The 16705-nt window shown below is 41.9% G+C and overlaps 1 protein-coding gene across 3 annotated transcripts in view; it reads right to left on the bottom strand.

Moving 5' to 3' along the window:
- Positions 1-16705, bottom strand: part of ERO1B (endoplasmic reticulum oxidoreductase 1 beta) — a 68179-nt gene that overhangs the window by 39428 nt on the left and 12046 nt on the right. For all 3 annotated transcript variants that reach the window (XR_009867934.1, XM_062210693.1, XM_062210694.1), the window contains exon 2: positions 15128-15247. Coding sequence is in view for 2 of the 3 variants with exons in the window: in XM_062210693.1 (XP_062066677.1) it covers positions 15128-15247 (120 nt within the window). In the remaining variant the exon portion in view is untranslated. The remainder of the gene's footprint in view (positions 1-15127; positions 15248-16705) is intronic.

Here is a 16705-nt window from a genome sequence, read left to right as displayed (position 1 = left end):
GTAGTCTGATCAATAGTAGGTATCTAGAGCAGGTGTTGTGGTATAGCAGGTTAAGCCACTTTGGGGACAGTCACATCAGTGTGCCAGTTCAAGTCCTGACACCTCTGCTTCTCATCCAGCTTCCTACTAACCCACCCTGGGAAGCACTGAAGATGACTCAAGTACTTACTTAGGTCCTTGCCACTCATGTGGGAAATCTGGTTGGAATTCCAGGCATGGCCAGCCCTGGCTATTGTGGGCATTTGGGGAGTGCATTACCAGATGTAAGATCTCTGTCTCTGACACTCTGCCTTTCAAGTAGATCACAACAAGTAAATATTTTTTAAAAAGAGTATAGGCATCTGCCTCAGGCCCTCTCCTGGATGTAACATAGAATGAATGAGAAATAAACTGAGGCTTTAAGCTTCTCCAAAAGGAAAGGAAGAACTAGAACACAGATCTACCACCCCAACCTCTCCAGCTGCATCCCAAAGGACTGACTTCTATCCCACCTTCCTTAAGGCAGCAGCATGACTTGACACTCTCCAGTCCAGGGGGAAGGGGACACTAAGAACAAAGTGAGCAAGTCGGACACACACAAAAAGTTCTGAGGCAGAATCTATGGTTGTCAATTTCAGGATGATTGAGGAGGAACATCTCTTACCCAAGACAAGACTAACAAGACTAGAGGACAAATCTGAAAAGACTCATACCAAGACCCATATTATAATCAAAATGTCAAAGGCAGATGGAATATTGAAAGCTACAAGGAAAACAAAGGAGTCCCATGAGACTAATTATGAATTCTGCAACAGAAACCCTGCAGGCCAGAAGAGAATGGAATGATAAATTTTGAAAACTGAAAGGAAGAAACCTGCCAACCAAGAATACTATACTCAGTAATCCTCTTACTCAAAACTGAAGGGGAGATAAAAACTTTCTCATATGATCAAACAATGAGGGACTTTATCACCACTAGCTCTGTCTTACAAGAAATATGGAGTCCTTTGAGTAGAAAGAAAATGGCATTAAATAGCAACATGAAAATGTAAAATTCACTAACAAAAGTATACAAATTCAGAATACTCTTATTCTAAGTTAATGGTAGTATAGAAATTGACTATATCTCTAGCATGAAAGACAAAACTATCACAAATCAATGATTCTCACATTTTGTCAAGGGACACAAACTAAAGGAGACACAAAATATGTTATCAAAAACAAAGTGCGTTGGCAGAGTAAAATTGCAGAGTTCGTGCAAGTGATCAAAGTTAAATCACTGACAAAAACAGCCTGTGTGGTAAGCACTTGGCACAGCTGTTAAGATGCTGTTGGTTGACAGGGCAGGGGAGGGAGGGTGTCAGTGTTGTGGCAGACTGAGTTAAGCCACTACCTGCAACACCAGCATCCCATAATCCCATATGTGTGCCAGTTTAAGTCCTGGTTGCTCGACTTTTAATCCAGCTTCCCGCTAATGCATCAAGGAAAGCCGAAGATGGCCCAAGTGCTTGGACCCCTGCACCTATGTGGGAGACACGGAGGATGTTCCTGGATCCTGGCTTCAGTCAGGCTCAGCCCTTACACAGCTATTGGGGCTATTTGGGGAGTGAAACACCAGATGTTAAGATCTCTCTCCACCACCCCCCCATAACTTTGACTTTTAAATACATAAATAGATCTTTAAAAAAAAAAAAAAAAGATGCTGCTTGGGACACCCACATTCCATATCACAGTACCTAGGTTTAAGTCCTGGCTTACTTCCAATTCTAAGATCTAGCTAATGCATACCTTGGGGGGCAGCAAATGAAAGCTGAAGTAGTTAGGTCGCTACAACCCAGATCCAAATTTAGCCTGGCCTTGCCCCAGCCATTGCAGATATTTAGGGAGTGGACTAATGGATGGAAGGTCGATCCCCTCTCTAACTAAATGAAAAACCGAACAAGAACAGACACATTTCTCCCCACTCCCACCTTCTACCAATCAGGTAAACTGCTCCCGGGTGTGGCCCAGGCCCACCTGGAAAACTACCTTCAAGCTAATTGGAGAGGCATATTGGCACCAGAGTCGGTTCTGTCCTATAGTTAGTGTTCCCCCTGAGTTACTTATGCCCCTTCTACCTGCCCTTTAAAAGCATACAAGGCTGTGAATAAAGTCAGACATGTTCACCAAAACTTGTCTCTGGTGCTCCTTGTGGGAAGGACACTGTCACCCTGCTCTGACAGTGCGGCTTTGCAGGACAAGCCACAAACACAAAATTTTTTAAAAGGCCCGTTATTAAGGTTTTATTTAAGCCTCAACCACAAAACAAAAACTCTTAGTAGATACACAAAAGATAAAGGACAGTATCACAGACTACCAAACCACTTTAGAAGACAGTGAGAAGAGAAGAACAAAAGATATACAAAGTTGGGGCCGGCACTGTGGTGTAGCAGGTAAAGCTGCCACCTGCAGTGCTGACATCCCATATGGGCACAGGTTCAAGTCCTGGCTGCTCCACTTCCGATCCAGCTCTCTGCTGTGGCCTGGGAAAGCAGAAGATGGCCCAAGTCTTTGGGCTCCTGCACCCGCGTGGGAAACCTGGAGGAAGCTCCTGGCTCCTGGCTTTGGATTGGTGTAGCTCTGGCCATTGCGGCCAATTAGGGAGTGAACCAGCAGATAGAAGACCTCTCTCTATTTCTCTGCCTCTCCTTCTCTCTGTGTAACTCTGACTTTCAAATAAATAAATAAATCTTTTTAAAAAAGCTATACAAAGTAACTAGAAAACAATAAACCAGCAAGTCTTTACTAATACTAGATAATTACTTTGAATGTAAATGGATTATATCCTCTAATCAAAGACAGATTAGCTGAATGGATTAAAAAAGCTGTAACCTAACTACATACACACACACACAGAGAGAGAGAGAGAGAGAGAGAGAGAGAGAGAGAGAGAGAGGTCTTCCATGTGATGGTTCACTCCCCAAATGGCTACAACAGCCAAGGCTGGGCCAGGCCAAAGCCAGGAGCTAGGAGATTCTTCCAGCTTCTTCCAGGTCTCCGACGAGGGTGCAGGGGCCCAAGGTCTTGGGCCATAGCAGAGAGCCAGATTGGAAGTGGAGTAGCAGGACTCAAATCAGTGCCCAAATGGGATGCCAGCACTACAGGCGGTGGCTTTACCCACTACGCCACGCTCCACTTCTGATCCAGCTCCCTGTTAATGCACTTGGCGAAGCAATGGAAGATGTCCCAGGTACTTGGGCCCCTGCACCCTCATGGGAGACCCAGAAGGAGCTCCTGGCTCCTGGCTTTGGTCTGGCCCAGCCCTGGCTGTTGTGGTCATTTGGGGAGTGAACCAGCAGATGGAATATTGATCTCTCTTTCTCTCTCTCTCTGTCCCTCTCTTCTCTCTGTACCTCTGCTTTTCAAATAAATACATCTTTAAAAATAATAAAAAAAAAAGTTTGACTTCTCTCTTGACCCAATCCTGTTTGCCTTCCTTCCCTTTCTTTCCCTAAATTGTTGATCCCAAGAATAGTGCCTAATTAATCTCTTGCACACCAATCACTGTCTCAATGTCTGCTTCTCACAGAATCTAAGCTGTGACAAGTTGTCTAGCTCTAGGGGGAAAAGAAACTTACTGGTATTTTTATTGGAATCATTAAATTTGATATAATTTGGAGAGAATTAACACTTTTAACTACAAAGGTTATCTTCCTATTTGTGCAAACCTACTTTTGTATTTTTCAGGAGTATTTTGAAGCGTCCCTCTAGGTTTTGCATATTTCTTTATATTTATCTTTTACCTTTTTATTGTTAATGTATTTTTTTATTTTCTATTACATCTATTTGATTATTGATTGCATTTAAGAGACAATGTTTCTCTGTACATTAAGTTTATAGTCTGCTATCTTAATTCAGTTTTTATATTGCATTATTCTACTATTCTTTTGAGTTTTCCAAGTATATTTTAGTCATTTATAAATGGAAATAGTTTTACTTGTTAAATTTTTATGCCTCTGGTTGTTTTTACTTGTTTGTCTACACTGGCTAATAAATCCATCAGTAATGGAAATAGCAGGTATTGGTATTGGTACCTAAGAGAGAATTCCTGCTACTGTTTTCACATAAGTAACATGCTAGGTAGGGTAATACTAGGACTGAATCATCCCATTAGAGTATTAATCACTCTTCTATTGAATTTTAAAAAAATCAGGAGCACATATTAACTTTGTTGAAGAGCTAAAAGAATCAACCTTGCATTCTTGGAAAAACATACACTTGGTTATTAATTTTTTTTTTTTTTTTTTTTTTTTTAACTTTTATTTAATGAATATAAATTTCCAGTGTACAGCTTATGGATTACAATGGCTTCCCCCCCCCAATAACTTCCCTCCCACCCGCAACCCTCCCCCCTCCCGCTCCCTCTCACCTTCCATTTGCATCAAGATTCATTTTCAATTCTCTTTATATACAGAAGATCAATTTAGTATAAAGATTTCAACAGTTTGCACCCACATAGAAACACAAAGTGAAACATACTGTTTGAGTACTAGTTATAGCATTAAATCACAATGTACAGCACATTAAGGACAGAGATCCCACATGAGGAGCAAGTGCACAGTGGCTCCTGTTGTTGACCCAACAAATTGACACTCTAGTTTATGGCGCCAGTAACCATCCTAGGCTGTCGTCATGAGTTGCCAAGGCTATGGAAGCCTTCCAAGTTTGCCGACTCTGATCATATTTAGACAAGGTCATAAAAGACAGAGTGAGGATAGTAACCAATGATCCTAAGAGTGGCATTTACCAGGTTTGAACAATTATACAGCATTAAGTGGGGAAGAGGACCATCAGTACACACATGTTGGGAGTAGAGCCATTGGAGGTAGAGTAGAGGTTATGATTACAAAGGAATGAGGCCCAAGTGCACTAGACAGGGCCTAGAACAAAGGACAGAGTCATTATTAGAGGAGCTAAGAAAGGTGCTGTCTAAGCTACAATTAAGTTTTCTGATTGAGAGGCAAATAGAACCTGACAGAAGGGGCTTGATAATAATCTGGTGGGCTTTAGGCCTTGTAAATTCAGAGGCCCAGACCTATCTATCTCTTCACATGGGGTATATCCTAAGGGAGGTGTGAACCTCCTAGGGGAAGGCACTCTGTTGACTTTCATTACTTGGCTGGCCTGGGAGGAGAGCTGGCCAGGTCAAGGCAGGGGGCATCTCTAACAAGAAATTTACAGTTCTGCCTGCAATGTTGCTGACCCTACTTGACCATCCCCTCAGCTGCAGTGGTCACTTTGGAAGTTGGGCTGAGTGAAGGGCTTTTCAGCTTAGAGCCAATAAGATCTGTGGCTCTGACCTGGGCATCCTTCGACTCCAGGGCAGGTCCATTACCAGTGATCCAACTCTTGGCAGAGCTCCCAGGGCTCTTCACAAGCTGACTTCTGCTGAAGCCCAGGCTTACCACATTGAAAGCCACTGCAGTGGACTGGCCTGTTGGGTCTCCTTGAGGGCAGATCACTGTACAGATCAGCCATTAATAGGCCTGCCACCCATTGCTTCTGATGCCGAGCTTTCTTTTCCTCCTGGTTTGTGTTAAAGCAGACCAGAGGATGCAAGTCAAGGGAGTGCCCGTTTCCCATCTCTAATCTTCGGTGGCCTGAACTACAAGTCTATAGTCACAGGCATGTTCTGTAGTAGTTTTTCTAAGGTAGACAATGCCCATGAGGAAAATTATATTCTCACTTTAAAACTTTCTTTCCCTTTGGTCTGAAAGGGAGGTTTTTTCTACTTACTGTATACTTCGCTGATGGCGAAGTGAATCTAGCTATGAGATTATTATTTGAGTTCTTATTTTGGCTATGCTATTGCAGAAAAATGTTAGCCATCTCTTTTATAAGGTCTAAAGATTAAATTGTGCATCCTACAGATTCCTTCATAATAGAATTAGTTTCCTACCTTGAAGAGAATAGAGAAATGAAAGAACAAGTTGGGCTTCGAATAGAGAAATGAGGGAGCAAGTCCTAGATCGCTTGCTGACAATAGCAATATCACATGAATACTTAGCAAACCGTTTCAACCATTAGATAACAACTTAAGAAAACATTTACCAGAAGGTCCAATGCCTTCTATAAATTTTAAGAATCATGTATTTGAAAACACCTCTTAAATATCTAACATGGTGTAGTTTGTTTAGCCAGTAAACTTAAGCACAACCATCTAAAATGTTTTTAGTTTCTTTCTACCAACAAGTCTAAAACATATGATACACAGATTCAGGTCCCACAAATTAAAATGTATCTTTGATTGATTTTAGCAGCTTAAATTTATGGACAATCTTATCTATAAGCCATTTAAAATAAAACTCTTAATAAAATTTCCCCATGTGGACATACAATATGTACACACATATAATATAGCATAATAGACCAATACATCAATTTTAATAATAGCTTTTAAAATCTTTAACTCTTTTTGTAGATTGCCAATTGATTTGAATTGCTTTTTCTTTTTAGTAACCTCAGTTAACCATACTTTCTCTCAGTTGGTACTGTTAATACATTATTGGCTTCATCTGTTTACAGAGCCATCCCAAAGTACTGAATACAATAAAAGTGGCTGGAAAAAGTCCATAGGAACCTACAGGAGGACAGCTAAACACAGAACCAACAACGCTTTAGTTTTATGAGCAGCAGATATTCAAATTTTTGAAAAAAGCACATATTTAAATAACCCATTGCTCTTAATAAAAATTCAGCTGTTTTTGAACAATTAGAATTTAACAGACATCAAGAGAACATAATAGATTACTTTAACATATTGCTTTAACAGAGCATCAGAGTTTAATTCTATGTCAAAGAGAAATTGAGCTTCCTGTGATCTTTTGCTATGAGGTTTCCTTCCTTTACCTTCTTTCATATTGGTGACCGTGTTTCTGTGTTTCTGTGTGTAACACATCTTTAAGCATCTTTTGCAGGGCAGGATGAGTGGCAACAAATTCTTTCAGTTTCTGTTTGCTATGAAAAGTCTTAATTTCACCTTCATTCACAAATGAGAGCTTTGCAGGATATATTATTCTGGGTTGGCGGTTTTTCTCTCTTAGTACCTGGGCTATGTCTCGCCATTCCCTTCTAGCTTGTAGGGTTTCTGATGAGAAGTCTGCTGTGAGTTTAATTGGAGATCCTCTAAGAGTGATCCGACGTTTCTCTCTTGCACCTTTTAGGATCTTTTCTTTATGTTTCACTGTGGTGAGTTTGATTACAACATGTCGTGGTGAGGATCTCTTTTGGTCATGTTTATTAGGGGTTCTATAAGCTTCCTGTACTAAGATGCCTCTGTCCTTCTCCAAACCTGGGAAATTTTCTGCTAGTATCTCACTGAAAATGCCTTCTAATCCTTTCTCCCTCTCCATGCCTTCAGGAACTCCTAGAACCCGAATGTTGGGTTTTTTAATAGTATCCTGTAAATTCCTGACAATATTTTTTAGATTTCTAATTTCTTCTTCTTTTCTTTGGTTTGCCTGTTTCCTTTCCTGTTCTCTGTCTTCTAAGTCCGATATTCTCTCTTCTGCTTCGCCCATTCTGTTTTTAAGGCTCTCTAATGTGTTTGTCATTTGATCTATTGAACTCTTCATTTCATTATGATTTCTAGTCACTATCAGAGTTTCTTGTTCCACTAGTTGTTTCATTTCATTTTGATTCCTCCTTAATATTTCACTTTCACGAGAGAGATTTTCTATCTTGTCCATGAAGGATTTCTGTAGTTCAAGAATTTGTTTTTGAGAACTTCTTAATGTTCTTATCAATTTTTTGAGATCTGCTTCTTGCATTTCTTCGATCTTATCATCTTCATAATCTTGAATTGGGGTGTCTTTTTCATTTGGGGGCGTCATAGTTTCTTCCTTGTTCTTGTTAGCTTGGTTTTTGCGTTTGTTGTTTGGCATGTTGGAGATATTTGGTTTCTTCACTGTGGTGTTTTTTCTTGTTACACTATGGCTCTATATTAAGTGGACTGTCTGCTTTCAGTGGAGCCTTAGAGGCTTGAGATGAGTGTGGACTGAGAGCTGTGTTTGGTTCCTCAGGGTTGAGGGTGTGTCAAGGATGACACTCCCAGGTTAGGTGTGGTAAATCTCTCTTTCTTTTTTTGATTTAAAAGGGAAGTAATTCCGCACAGCTGAACGTAATTGGAGGTAGTTAGCAGGCAAATGATATACCCACAGGAGCCAGAGATCGGAAGCTCTTTCCCAAGGACCACACAGGGAATCTCTGCTGCCCTCAGTGTGGGCTCCAATTCTCCTGCAGTCTCCCACTGGGTTGCCAAGTTAGATGCTAATCTCCTGTTATTTCACCCCTCCCCACAGAGTCATGTTTTTCTGCTAGGCTCAGGGCTGGTGCAGACCTGAGGTCGCCCTGCTTATGACGTATGTCCAAAATGGCGCCTGCTCTGTCTTGCTCGCCTGTGAGAGGTGAGCGGAGAGAGAGAAACTTGTGTCCGTATCAGTCACTTTTTTTTATTTTTTTTTTCTCTCTCTTCTAGTTAGCCTGGTGAACTTTTCCCCACGGAGTTTCAAGCCTCGTTCCCTCTAGCCTCCTCTTTCCGCTTGCCTGCTGGTATCTCGGGCTATGGAGGTTCGGCTCACCTCGCGTTCCAGCGCTGGCGCGTTGAGTCTGCTGCTGGTGTCCCAAACTTGGGCTCCCACACTCTCCACGCAGGTCCACTGTGAATCACTAGTTCCGGAAGAGTTTCCTCTGCTGTTTCATCCCCTACTCTTCCTTGACACTGCAGTATCTCCACTTATATTAAACTTTCTCTCCCCCCAGACTAAGTGTGCTTCCTGCCTATTCCGCCATCTTGCCGCCTCTCCCGGTTATTAATTTTTTTAAAAGATCTTATTTATTTATTTGAGAGGCAGAGCTATAGACAGAGGGAGAGACAGCCAGAAAAGTCTTCCATCCACTGGTTCACTCCCCAAATGGCAGCAATGGTCGGAGCTGGGCCAATCCAAAGCCAGGAGCCAGGAGCTTCTTCTGGATCTCCCATGTTAGTGCAGGGGCCCAAGCTGGGCCATCCTCTACTGCTTTCCCAGGACATAAGCAGAGATCTGGATTGGAAGAGGAGCAGCCAGGACATGAACCTGTGCCCATATGGGATGTTGGCACCACAGGCAGAAACTTGGCCTACTACACCATAGTGCTAGCCCCAAGATATTTCTTTTTATGTGTTCAAAACTCGGGCTTTGCCCTTGCTTTTATATTGACCCTCACATTTCATACTCAATCCACCAGAAAAGCTTATTGGCATTACCTTTTATTAACAACTCTAACTTGATTATTTTCCACCTTTTCCAACTCTGATACCCTATTCCAAATCTCTATCTGGACTACTGCAATAGCCTCCTAAATGGTTTCTCTATTTCCTGTCTCATATCTTCACATTATATATTGCACAAAAGTTCCTTCAATAGTTTGTGCTTAGAATAAAATCCAACATACTTACATGGTAAGGCTCACCCCCCTTTAAAATCTGGACTCTATCTACCTCTCTAACTCCCTTCACTTACTTATTTTTATTATTTGGCAGGTAGAGTTATAGACAGTGAGAGAGAGAGACAGAGAGAAAGGTCTTCCTTCTGTTGGTTCACTCCCCAAATGGCCGCTACGGACAGAGCTGCGCCGATCGGAAGCCAGGAGCTTCTTCCTGGTCTCCTATGCGGGTGCAGGTGCCCAAGCACTTTGGCCATCCTCCACAGCCTTCCCGGGCTACAGCAGAGAGCTGTATTGGAAGAGGAGCAACCGGGACTAGAACCCGGAACCCATAAGGGATGCCGGTGACACAGGCGGAGGATTAACCAAGTGAGTCACGGCGCCGGCCCCCCTCACTTACTTTTGTCCAGCTACATCAGCTTTCTTACTGTTCCTCAAAAACAGTAAGTTTATTCCTGTGTCAAGATCTTTGTATCTGCTGTTCAACTTGTCTTCCCTGGAATATTCTTCATCTCAACCAGTCATGGCTTACTGTTTCACATTAGGTGGATCTTTGCTCAAATGTCACATTAGCATATAGACATTATTTTCTTGACTGCTTAGTTAAAAAAAAGACTATCCATCTACTTGCCCCTAAACCCATTATTCTCTATCTCCTACTTTGTTTTATTTTTCTCCAAAGCATTTTATAATCATCTGAAATTAAACCATCTGCTTACTTATTATTTATCTCCAAAATCAGAAAAGCTGTTTTATTCAGTATTTTATCAACAGCAACTAGACTAGAGCCTAGAACAAATTAACTGTTTAATAAATATTTGGTGAATAAAGGAGTAGAATGTACAGTACAAAAAAGAAATTATAAACACCAGCTACAGCAACCAACTACCCAACTGCATAAAGGTAGACTTTTTTTTTTTTTTTTTAAGAATTATTTATTTGAAAGGCAGAGTTACGAACAGAGAGAAACAGAGAGGAAGAGGTCTTCCATCTGCTGGTTCACTCTCCAAATGGCGGCAATAGCCAGGACTGTGTCAGGCCGAAGCCCAAAGCTTCTTCTAGGTCTCCCATGTGGGTGTTGGGTCCAAACATTTGGGTCATCTTCCACTGCTTTCCAAGGCCATTAGCAGGGAGCTGGATCGAAGTAGAGCAGATGAGACTTGAATTGGTACCCATATGGGATGCTGGCGCTGCAGGCAGAGGCTTAACCTACCATGCCACAGTACAAGTCCCAAAGGTAGACTTTGGCTTCTATCTGTATTTCCTTATTTGCTGAATCATTAAGTATGTATGTATGTATTCAAAATTAACCTCTTCCCTTAGCTTTTCTTTTTTGCTGTGATTGTATATAGAATACACTGGGGTTGGTTAAATTTCCTCTTTATTAAATAAATTGACAAAAGTAGAAGAGGAGTAAATATCACTCAAATATCTTAGACTTGAAACTGAATGCATTAACCAGATCCTTTGGAGAAGAGTAATATTTCAGTTTTACATGGAATAAATTTCGTTGTGTGGCTGGAACACTTTTAAACTGCATCCTTAAGAAAAAGATGAAACCATCCGCTGGTAGCCAAAGACCACACTGTTATTTTGCTTATCCAACTTCCATTTTTCTTTTTTTAAAATTTTATTTATTGATTTATGTATCTGAAAGGCAGAGTGACAGAGAAAGAGAGAGAAAGAGAAAGAGAGCTTCCATCTAGCAGTTCACTCCCCAAATGGCTAAAATGGCCAGGAGAGTGGAACTCTATTTGGGTCTCCTGCATGAGTGGCATCTTCTGCTGCTTTCTTAGGCACATTAGCAGGGAGCTAGACAGGACTTGAACTGGTACACTGATATGGGATACTGGAATCAGAGGTAGCAGCTTAACCTTCTGTATCAGAACAATGGAGCCCATTTTTCTTTCTTCTATAGTAGCCTCCTAATTTCCCTTTGAGAAATACTAACTCCTCATACTTATGCATATGAGAATGTCAACCAAAGTATCTTCTACTCTTTGAGGCAAGAGGTCACATGACTCTACCTAGAACAATCAGACCCTCATATCTAGACATTTGATTCTTGTATACAGTGCTACAAAAATATGAGAAAGTGGATAATTTGATCCAAAATATTAGTGGTACTTTAAAGAGAGTGGTCATTAGTTCTGGTTCTAGATTCACCTGTTCCTTAGCTTGTCTTTCAATTTTATAAGCTATTCTCTATCTTTTCCTAATGAAATTTGTTTAGTTAGCCAACAAAAGTACCCTATATAAGACACTCCATCCTTTTTTTTTTTTTTAAATGTGGATGGAGTGAGCATTTAGCACAGCAGTTAGGACATGAGTCAAGATGCCCATGAACCACTTTAGAATGCCCGAGTTTCATTCCTGGCTCAAGCCCTGGCTTGTGATTCCAACTTCCTGCCAATGTAGACCCTGGGAGGCAGCAATTGACAGCTCAAGTAACGTGTGCTCAAACACCCTTGTGGGAGGCCTAGATGAGTTGCTGGCTCTCAGTTCTGACCCTGGTTGTGAGTGTTTGCAGCCTCAGTTGTTGGGGGCATTTGGAGAGTGAACCAGCAGATGGGAGTTCTCTGCCCCCTATCTCTGCCACTCAAACAAAAAAATATATAATAACAATAAGTAGACAATGCTAACATATTGATACAATGATTAAATGAGATGGTCATTCATGTATTCAAATGTTTGAGTCCTTCTACCGACCAGGCTTTGAAGGGATACAAAAAAAGAAGATATGGGACCATTGCTGTGGTGTAGCGGATGCCTGCAGTGCCGGCATCCAATATGAGTGCCAGTTTGAGTCCCGGCTGCTCCACTTCCAATCCAGCTCTCTGCTATGGCCTGGGAAAGCAGTAGAAGATGGCCCAAGTACTTGGACCCCTGCTCCCACATGGGAGATCCAGAAGAAGCTCCCAGCTCCTGGCTTCAGATCAGCACAGCTCCAGCTGTTGTAACAAAAGGGGAGTGAACCAGCAGATGGAAGAGCTCTCCTTCTCTGTGTAACTCTTTCAAATTAATAAATCTCTTAAAAAAAAAAAAAAAAAAAAAAAAACCACACACACAACCCCAAAAGGGAGGAGTAAAGTGTGAGGGCCATGACATACTCAATGGAGAGGTAATCTGGATCTCCTGTGAAGTGATGAAGTCTTTGATAAAAGCAACATTCCCTTCATTGTATTAGAATGAGCCATATGCAATTGGCATACGCAGCTATATTTGAAATATAAAAGTAACAATTCCATAAGGTTTTACCCAACAGTAGAAAGGAAGCAGGAGAAACCAACTATAAATATAAATAGATTAACAGATTTAGTGGTGGGAACTGGAAGAAGCGTCTGTTTTATTTGCAAGTAAAATGTTTAGAATATCCAACAGTGTATTTAGGTATAAATTACTCTTAGTTATAAATTCATGGAGTCTTTATTCCTAAAGGATTTTGCATGAAGAAATAATGACCCAGGGCCAGTGCCGTGGCTTAGTAGGCTAAGCCTCAGCCTGCAGCACTGACATCCCATATAGGCACAGGTTTGAGTCCCAGCTGTTCCTCTTCCAATCCAGTGCTCTGCTAGGGGCCTAGGAAAGCAGTAGAGGATGGCCCAAGTGCTTGGGCCCCTGCATCTACAATGTGAGACCTAGAAGAAGCTCCTGGCTCCCGGCTTTGGATTGGCTCAGCTCCAACCATTGCTACCATTTGGGGAGTGAACCAGCAGATGGAAGACCTTTCTCTCTGTCTCTCCCTCTCATTGTCTGTAACTCTGCCTCTCAAATAAATGAATAAATCTTTAACAAGAACAACAACAAATTTGACCCAGGACCCAATGTTGTGGCATAGCAGGTAAAGCTACCTGCAATGCCAGCATCCAAAATGGACACTAGTTCGTGTCCTGGCAGTTCCACTTCCCATCCTGCTCCCTGCTGATGGCCTGAGAAAAGCAGAAGATGGCCAAGTGTTAGGGCCCCTGCCACTCACATGGGAAACCCAGAATAAACTCTAGGCTCCTGGCTTCAGCCTGGTCCAGCCTCAGCTCTTGCAGCCATTTGGGGAGTGAACCAGCAGATGAAAGATCTTTCTCTGTAACTCTTTCAAATAAATAAATATTTTTTAAAAATTTATCTTTTTTTGGATATTCTTGGTGCTAATTGGCAAAGAGGATGGGTTCCCCAACATTTAATCCCCTCATTTGTTATCTTACTGTACAACTTAAAACTTCCAAATAATGGGTTTTTTTATCCTTAAAAATATTTAAAGGACTAACATAGCCAATATAAAATTAGGGTAAAAAGAAAATCTTTGGCCGGCGCCGTGGCTCAACAGGCTAATCCTCCGCCTTGCGGCGCCGGCACACTGGGTTCTAGTCCCGGTCGGGGCACCGATCCTGTCCTGGTTGCCCCTCTTCCAGGCCAGCTCTCTGCTGTGGCCAGGGAGTGCAGTGGAGGATGGCCCAAGTCCTTGGGCCCTGCACCCCATGGGAGACCAGGAGAAGCACCTGGCTCCTGCCATCGGAACAGCGCGGTGCGCCGGCCGCAGCGCGCTACCGCGGCGGCCATTGGAGGGTGAACCAACGCCAAAAGGAAGACCTTTCTCTCTGTCTCTCTCTCACTGTCCACTCTGCCTGTCAAAAATTAAAAAATAAATAAATAAATAAATAAATCTTTGTCAATTTTTATAATACAATAAAAATGAAAATCAAAGAAATCATAAACCATTTGAATATTGGGAGCAAGCAGACAGGGAAAATACCAAAGCCTTATGGTAACTTTTATTTGAAACACTGTTAGGGGCCGGCACTATGGTGCGGCAGGGTTAAGCCATTGCCTGTGATGCTGGCATTCCATATTAGAGCACCAGTTGGAGTCCTGGCTGCATGGCTTCTGATCCAGCTCCCTGCTAATGCAACTGGGAAAGCAGTGGAAGATATCCCAAGTACTTTGGCCCCTGCTACCCACGTAGGAGACCTAAATGGAGTTCCAGGCTCCTAGCACAGTTCTGGTGGTTGTGGCCATATGGTGAGTGAACCAGCTGATGGAAGATCTCCTCTCTCTCTCCCTCTCTTTTTGTCACTCTGCCTTTCAAATCAATACATCTTAAAAAAAAAAAAAACTGTTCTAAAATTTAAAATACTGCTTTTCAGAGTATTGCCTCACACCATATTCAGCGACTACTGCCACATTCATAATTATTTTGTAAGGATCTAGAGCAGACCATTAGATTTAAGAGCCAATTCTGCAGTATTACTATTGGTGAGGTTCCAAATCCAGTCTCAGACTAAAGCTATCCAATGGACAGCCACTGCTGTGGCTCTGGGCACCACTAACAATGTTTTAGCACACCACAATCAGCACAACTCAAAGCCTGGGTAGCTGCATCCAGATCACAGAGCCTATGATACAAAGGAGACTAACTACCAATTTCTGGCATTTTCATTCTGTAGAAAAAGGAATCTCTGCCTCAAAACCAAAACTGAAAGATAAGAAATTCCCCAAACACAGGATGAGGATTCGTGTTCTTAGTATTTTTAAAAGACTAATGAGATTGACTATGATATTTTTTATAGGCAAATGATGAAGATATTTTAGGGTGCTGAGTCAAAGTGAACTTTCAAAAGAGTCATAAAAGTCACATCTAACACTGCTATATATAAATCTCTAGTATCAACAAAATAAAAAATTATCATCTTACCTTGTAATAGCGGAAGTAGTCTCGCTCTTGCAATTTTTTTATTTTGGGGAAGATTTTGTAGGTGTTGAAGTTATCAATGCTGTCAATATCACACAAACAATCACCCAGAACTCCAGTGACCTAGAATACACACATTCATTTCTATATATTAAAATCTATAAACTGCTGACACTTCAGGCTTATTATATAAAATAATTTATTCAAATTACCCAGTATTTGCTAAATAAGATATACAACAGTAAAGCAGTGACTTTTTATTGAGATCAATGAAATCTGAAGAAAAGATCAAGTAAATGCATTCTGAAGAATGAACCATTCTTGTTAAGTGTCCAAGAAGATATTAAATTGTCCTTTCTCTGCCTAACCATATATAATCCAAGCACCCACTAGAATGCTAAAGTAATCTCTTCCTAGATTAACCTTGAAGTCATAGACTGTAATATAGTTCTAGTAGCCCATCTTTCTTCTAGTCTACCATTTGTGGAACACTTATTTGACAGTCACAGTGTTAAGAGCTTTACATCTGTTATCTTACTTATTTTTTTATTTTTTTATTTTTTTTTTGACAGGCAGAGTGGACAGTGAGAGAGAGAGAGAGACAGAAAGGTCTTCCTTTTGCCGTTGGTTCACCCTCCAATGGCCACTGCGGCCAGCACATCGTGCTGATCCAATGACAGGAGCCAGGTGCTTCTCCTGGTCTCCCATGGGGTGCAGGGCCCAAGCACTTGGGTCATCCTCCACTGCACTCCCTGGCCACAGCAGAGAGCTGGCCTGGAAGAGGGGCAACCGGGACAGAATCCGGTTCTCCGACTAGGACTAGAACCCGGTGTGCTGGCGCCGCAAGGCAGAGGATTAGCCTAGTAAGCCGGCCCCTTATTCTTTAAAAGTATCCATGATGGGGTCCAGTGCTGTGGAACAGCAGGTAAAGCCACTTGCAATGCTGGCATCCCATATGGGCGCCAGTTTGAGTGTCAGCTACTCCACTTTCAATCCAGCTCCCTGATAAAGTGTCTGGAAAAGCAGAAGATGCTCCAAGATCTTGGGTCCCTGCACCCACATGGGAGATCCAGATGAAGCTCCTGGCTTCAGCCTGATCTGGCTTCAGCCTGGCCCAGCCCAACATTGTGGCCATCTGGGAAGTGAACCAGCAGATGGAAAATCTTTCTCTCTGTCTCTCCCTCTCTCTGTAACTCTAACTTTCAGATAAATAAATAAATCTTAAAAAAAAAAAAAGTATCCATGATGGGCAGGGATTTGGTCTAGCAGTTAAGAGGCCTATATCCCATATTGGATTGCCTGGGTTTTGTTCCTAACTCCAGCTCCAGATTCCAGTTTCCTGCCAATGCAGACATGGGGAGGCAACAGGTGATTTTTCCAGTTGTGGGAGACCTGGATTGAGTTCTCAGCTCCCAGCTTAAGCTAGGCCCAGTTCTGGCTGATCTGGGCAGTTGAATAAACCAGTGGATAGGGGCATGTGCTCTCTATTTAAATTTTCTTTTTTTTTAAGAGAGAGACTTTCTTTTTTTTTTAATTTATTTATTTATTTATTTTTTGGCAGGCAGAGTGGATAGTGAGAGA

This window comes from Lepus europaeus, chromosome 14 (assembly GCF_033115175.1).
Source record: "Lepus europaeus isolate LE1 chromosome 14, mLepTim1.pri, whole genome shotgun sequence".
Classification (NCBI taxonomy): domain Eukaryota; kingdom Metazoa; phylum Chordata; class Mammalia; order Lagomorpha; family Leporidae; genus Lepus; species Lepus europaeus.
Note: the sequence above shows the minus strand (reverse complement) of the source record. Positions and strands in the feature narration are given on the sequence as shown.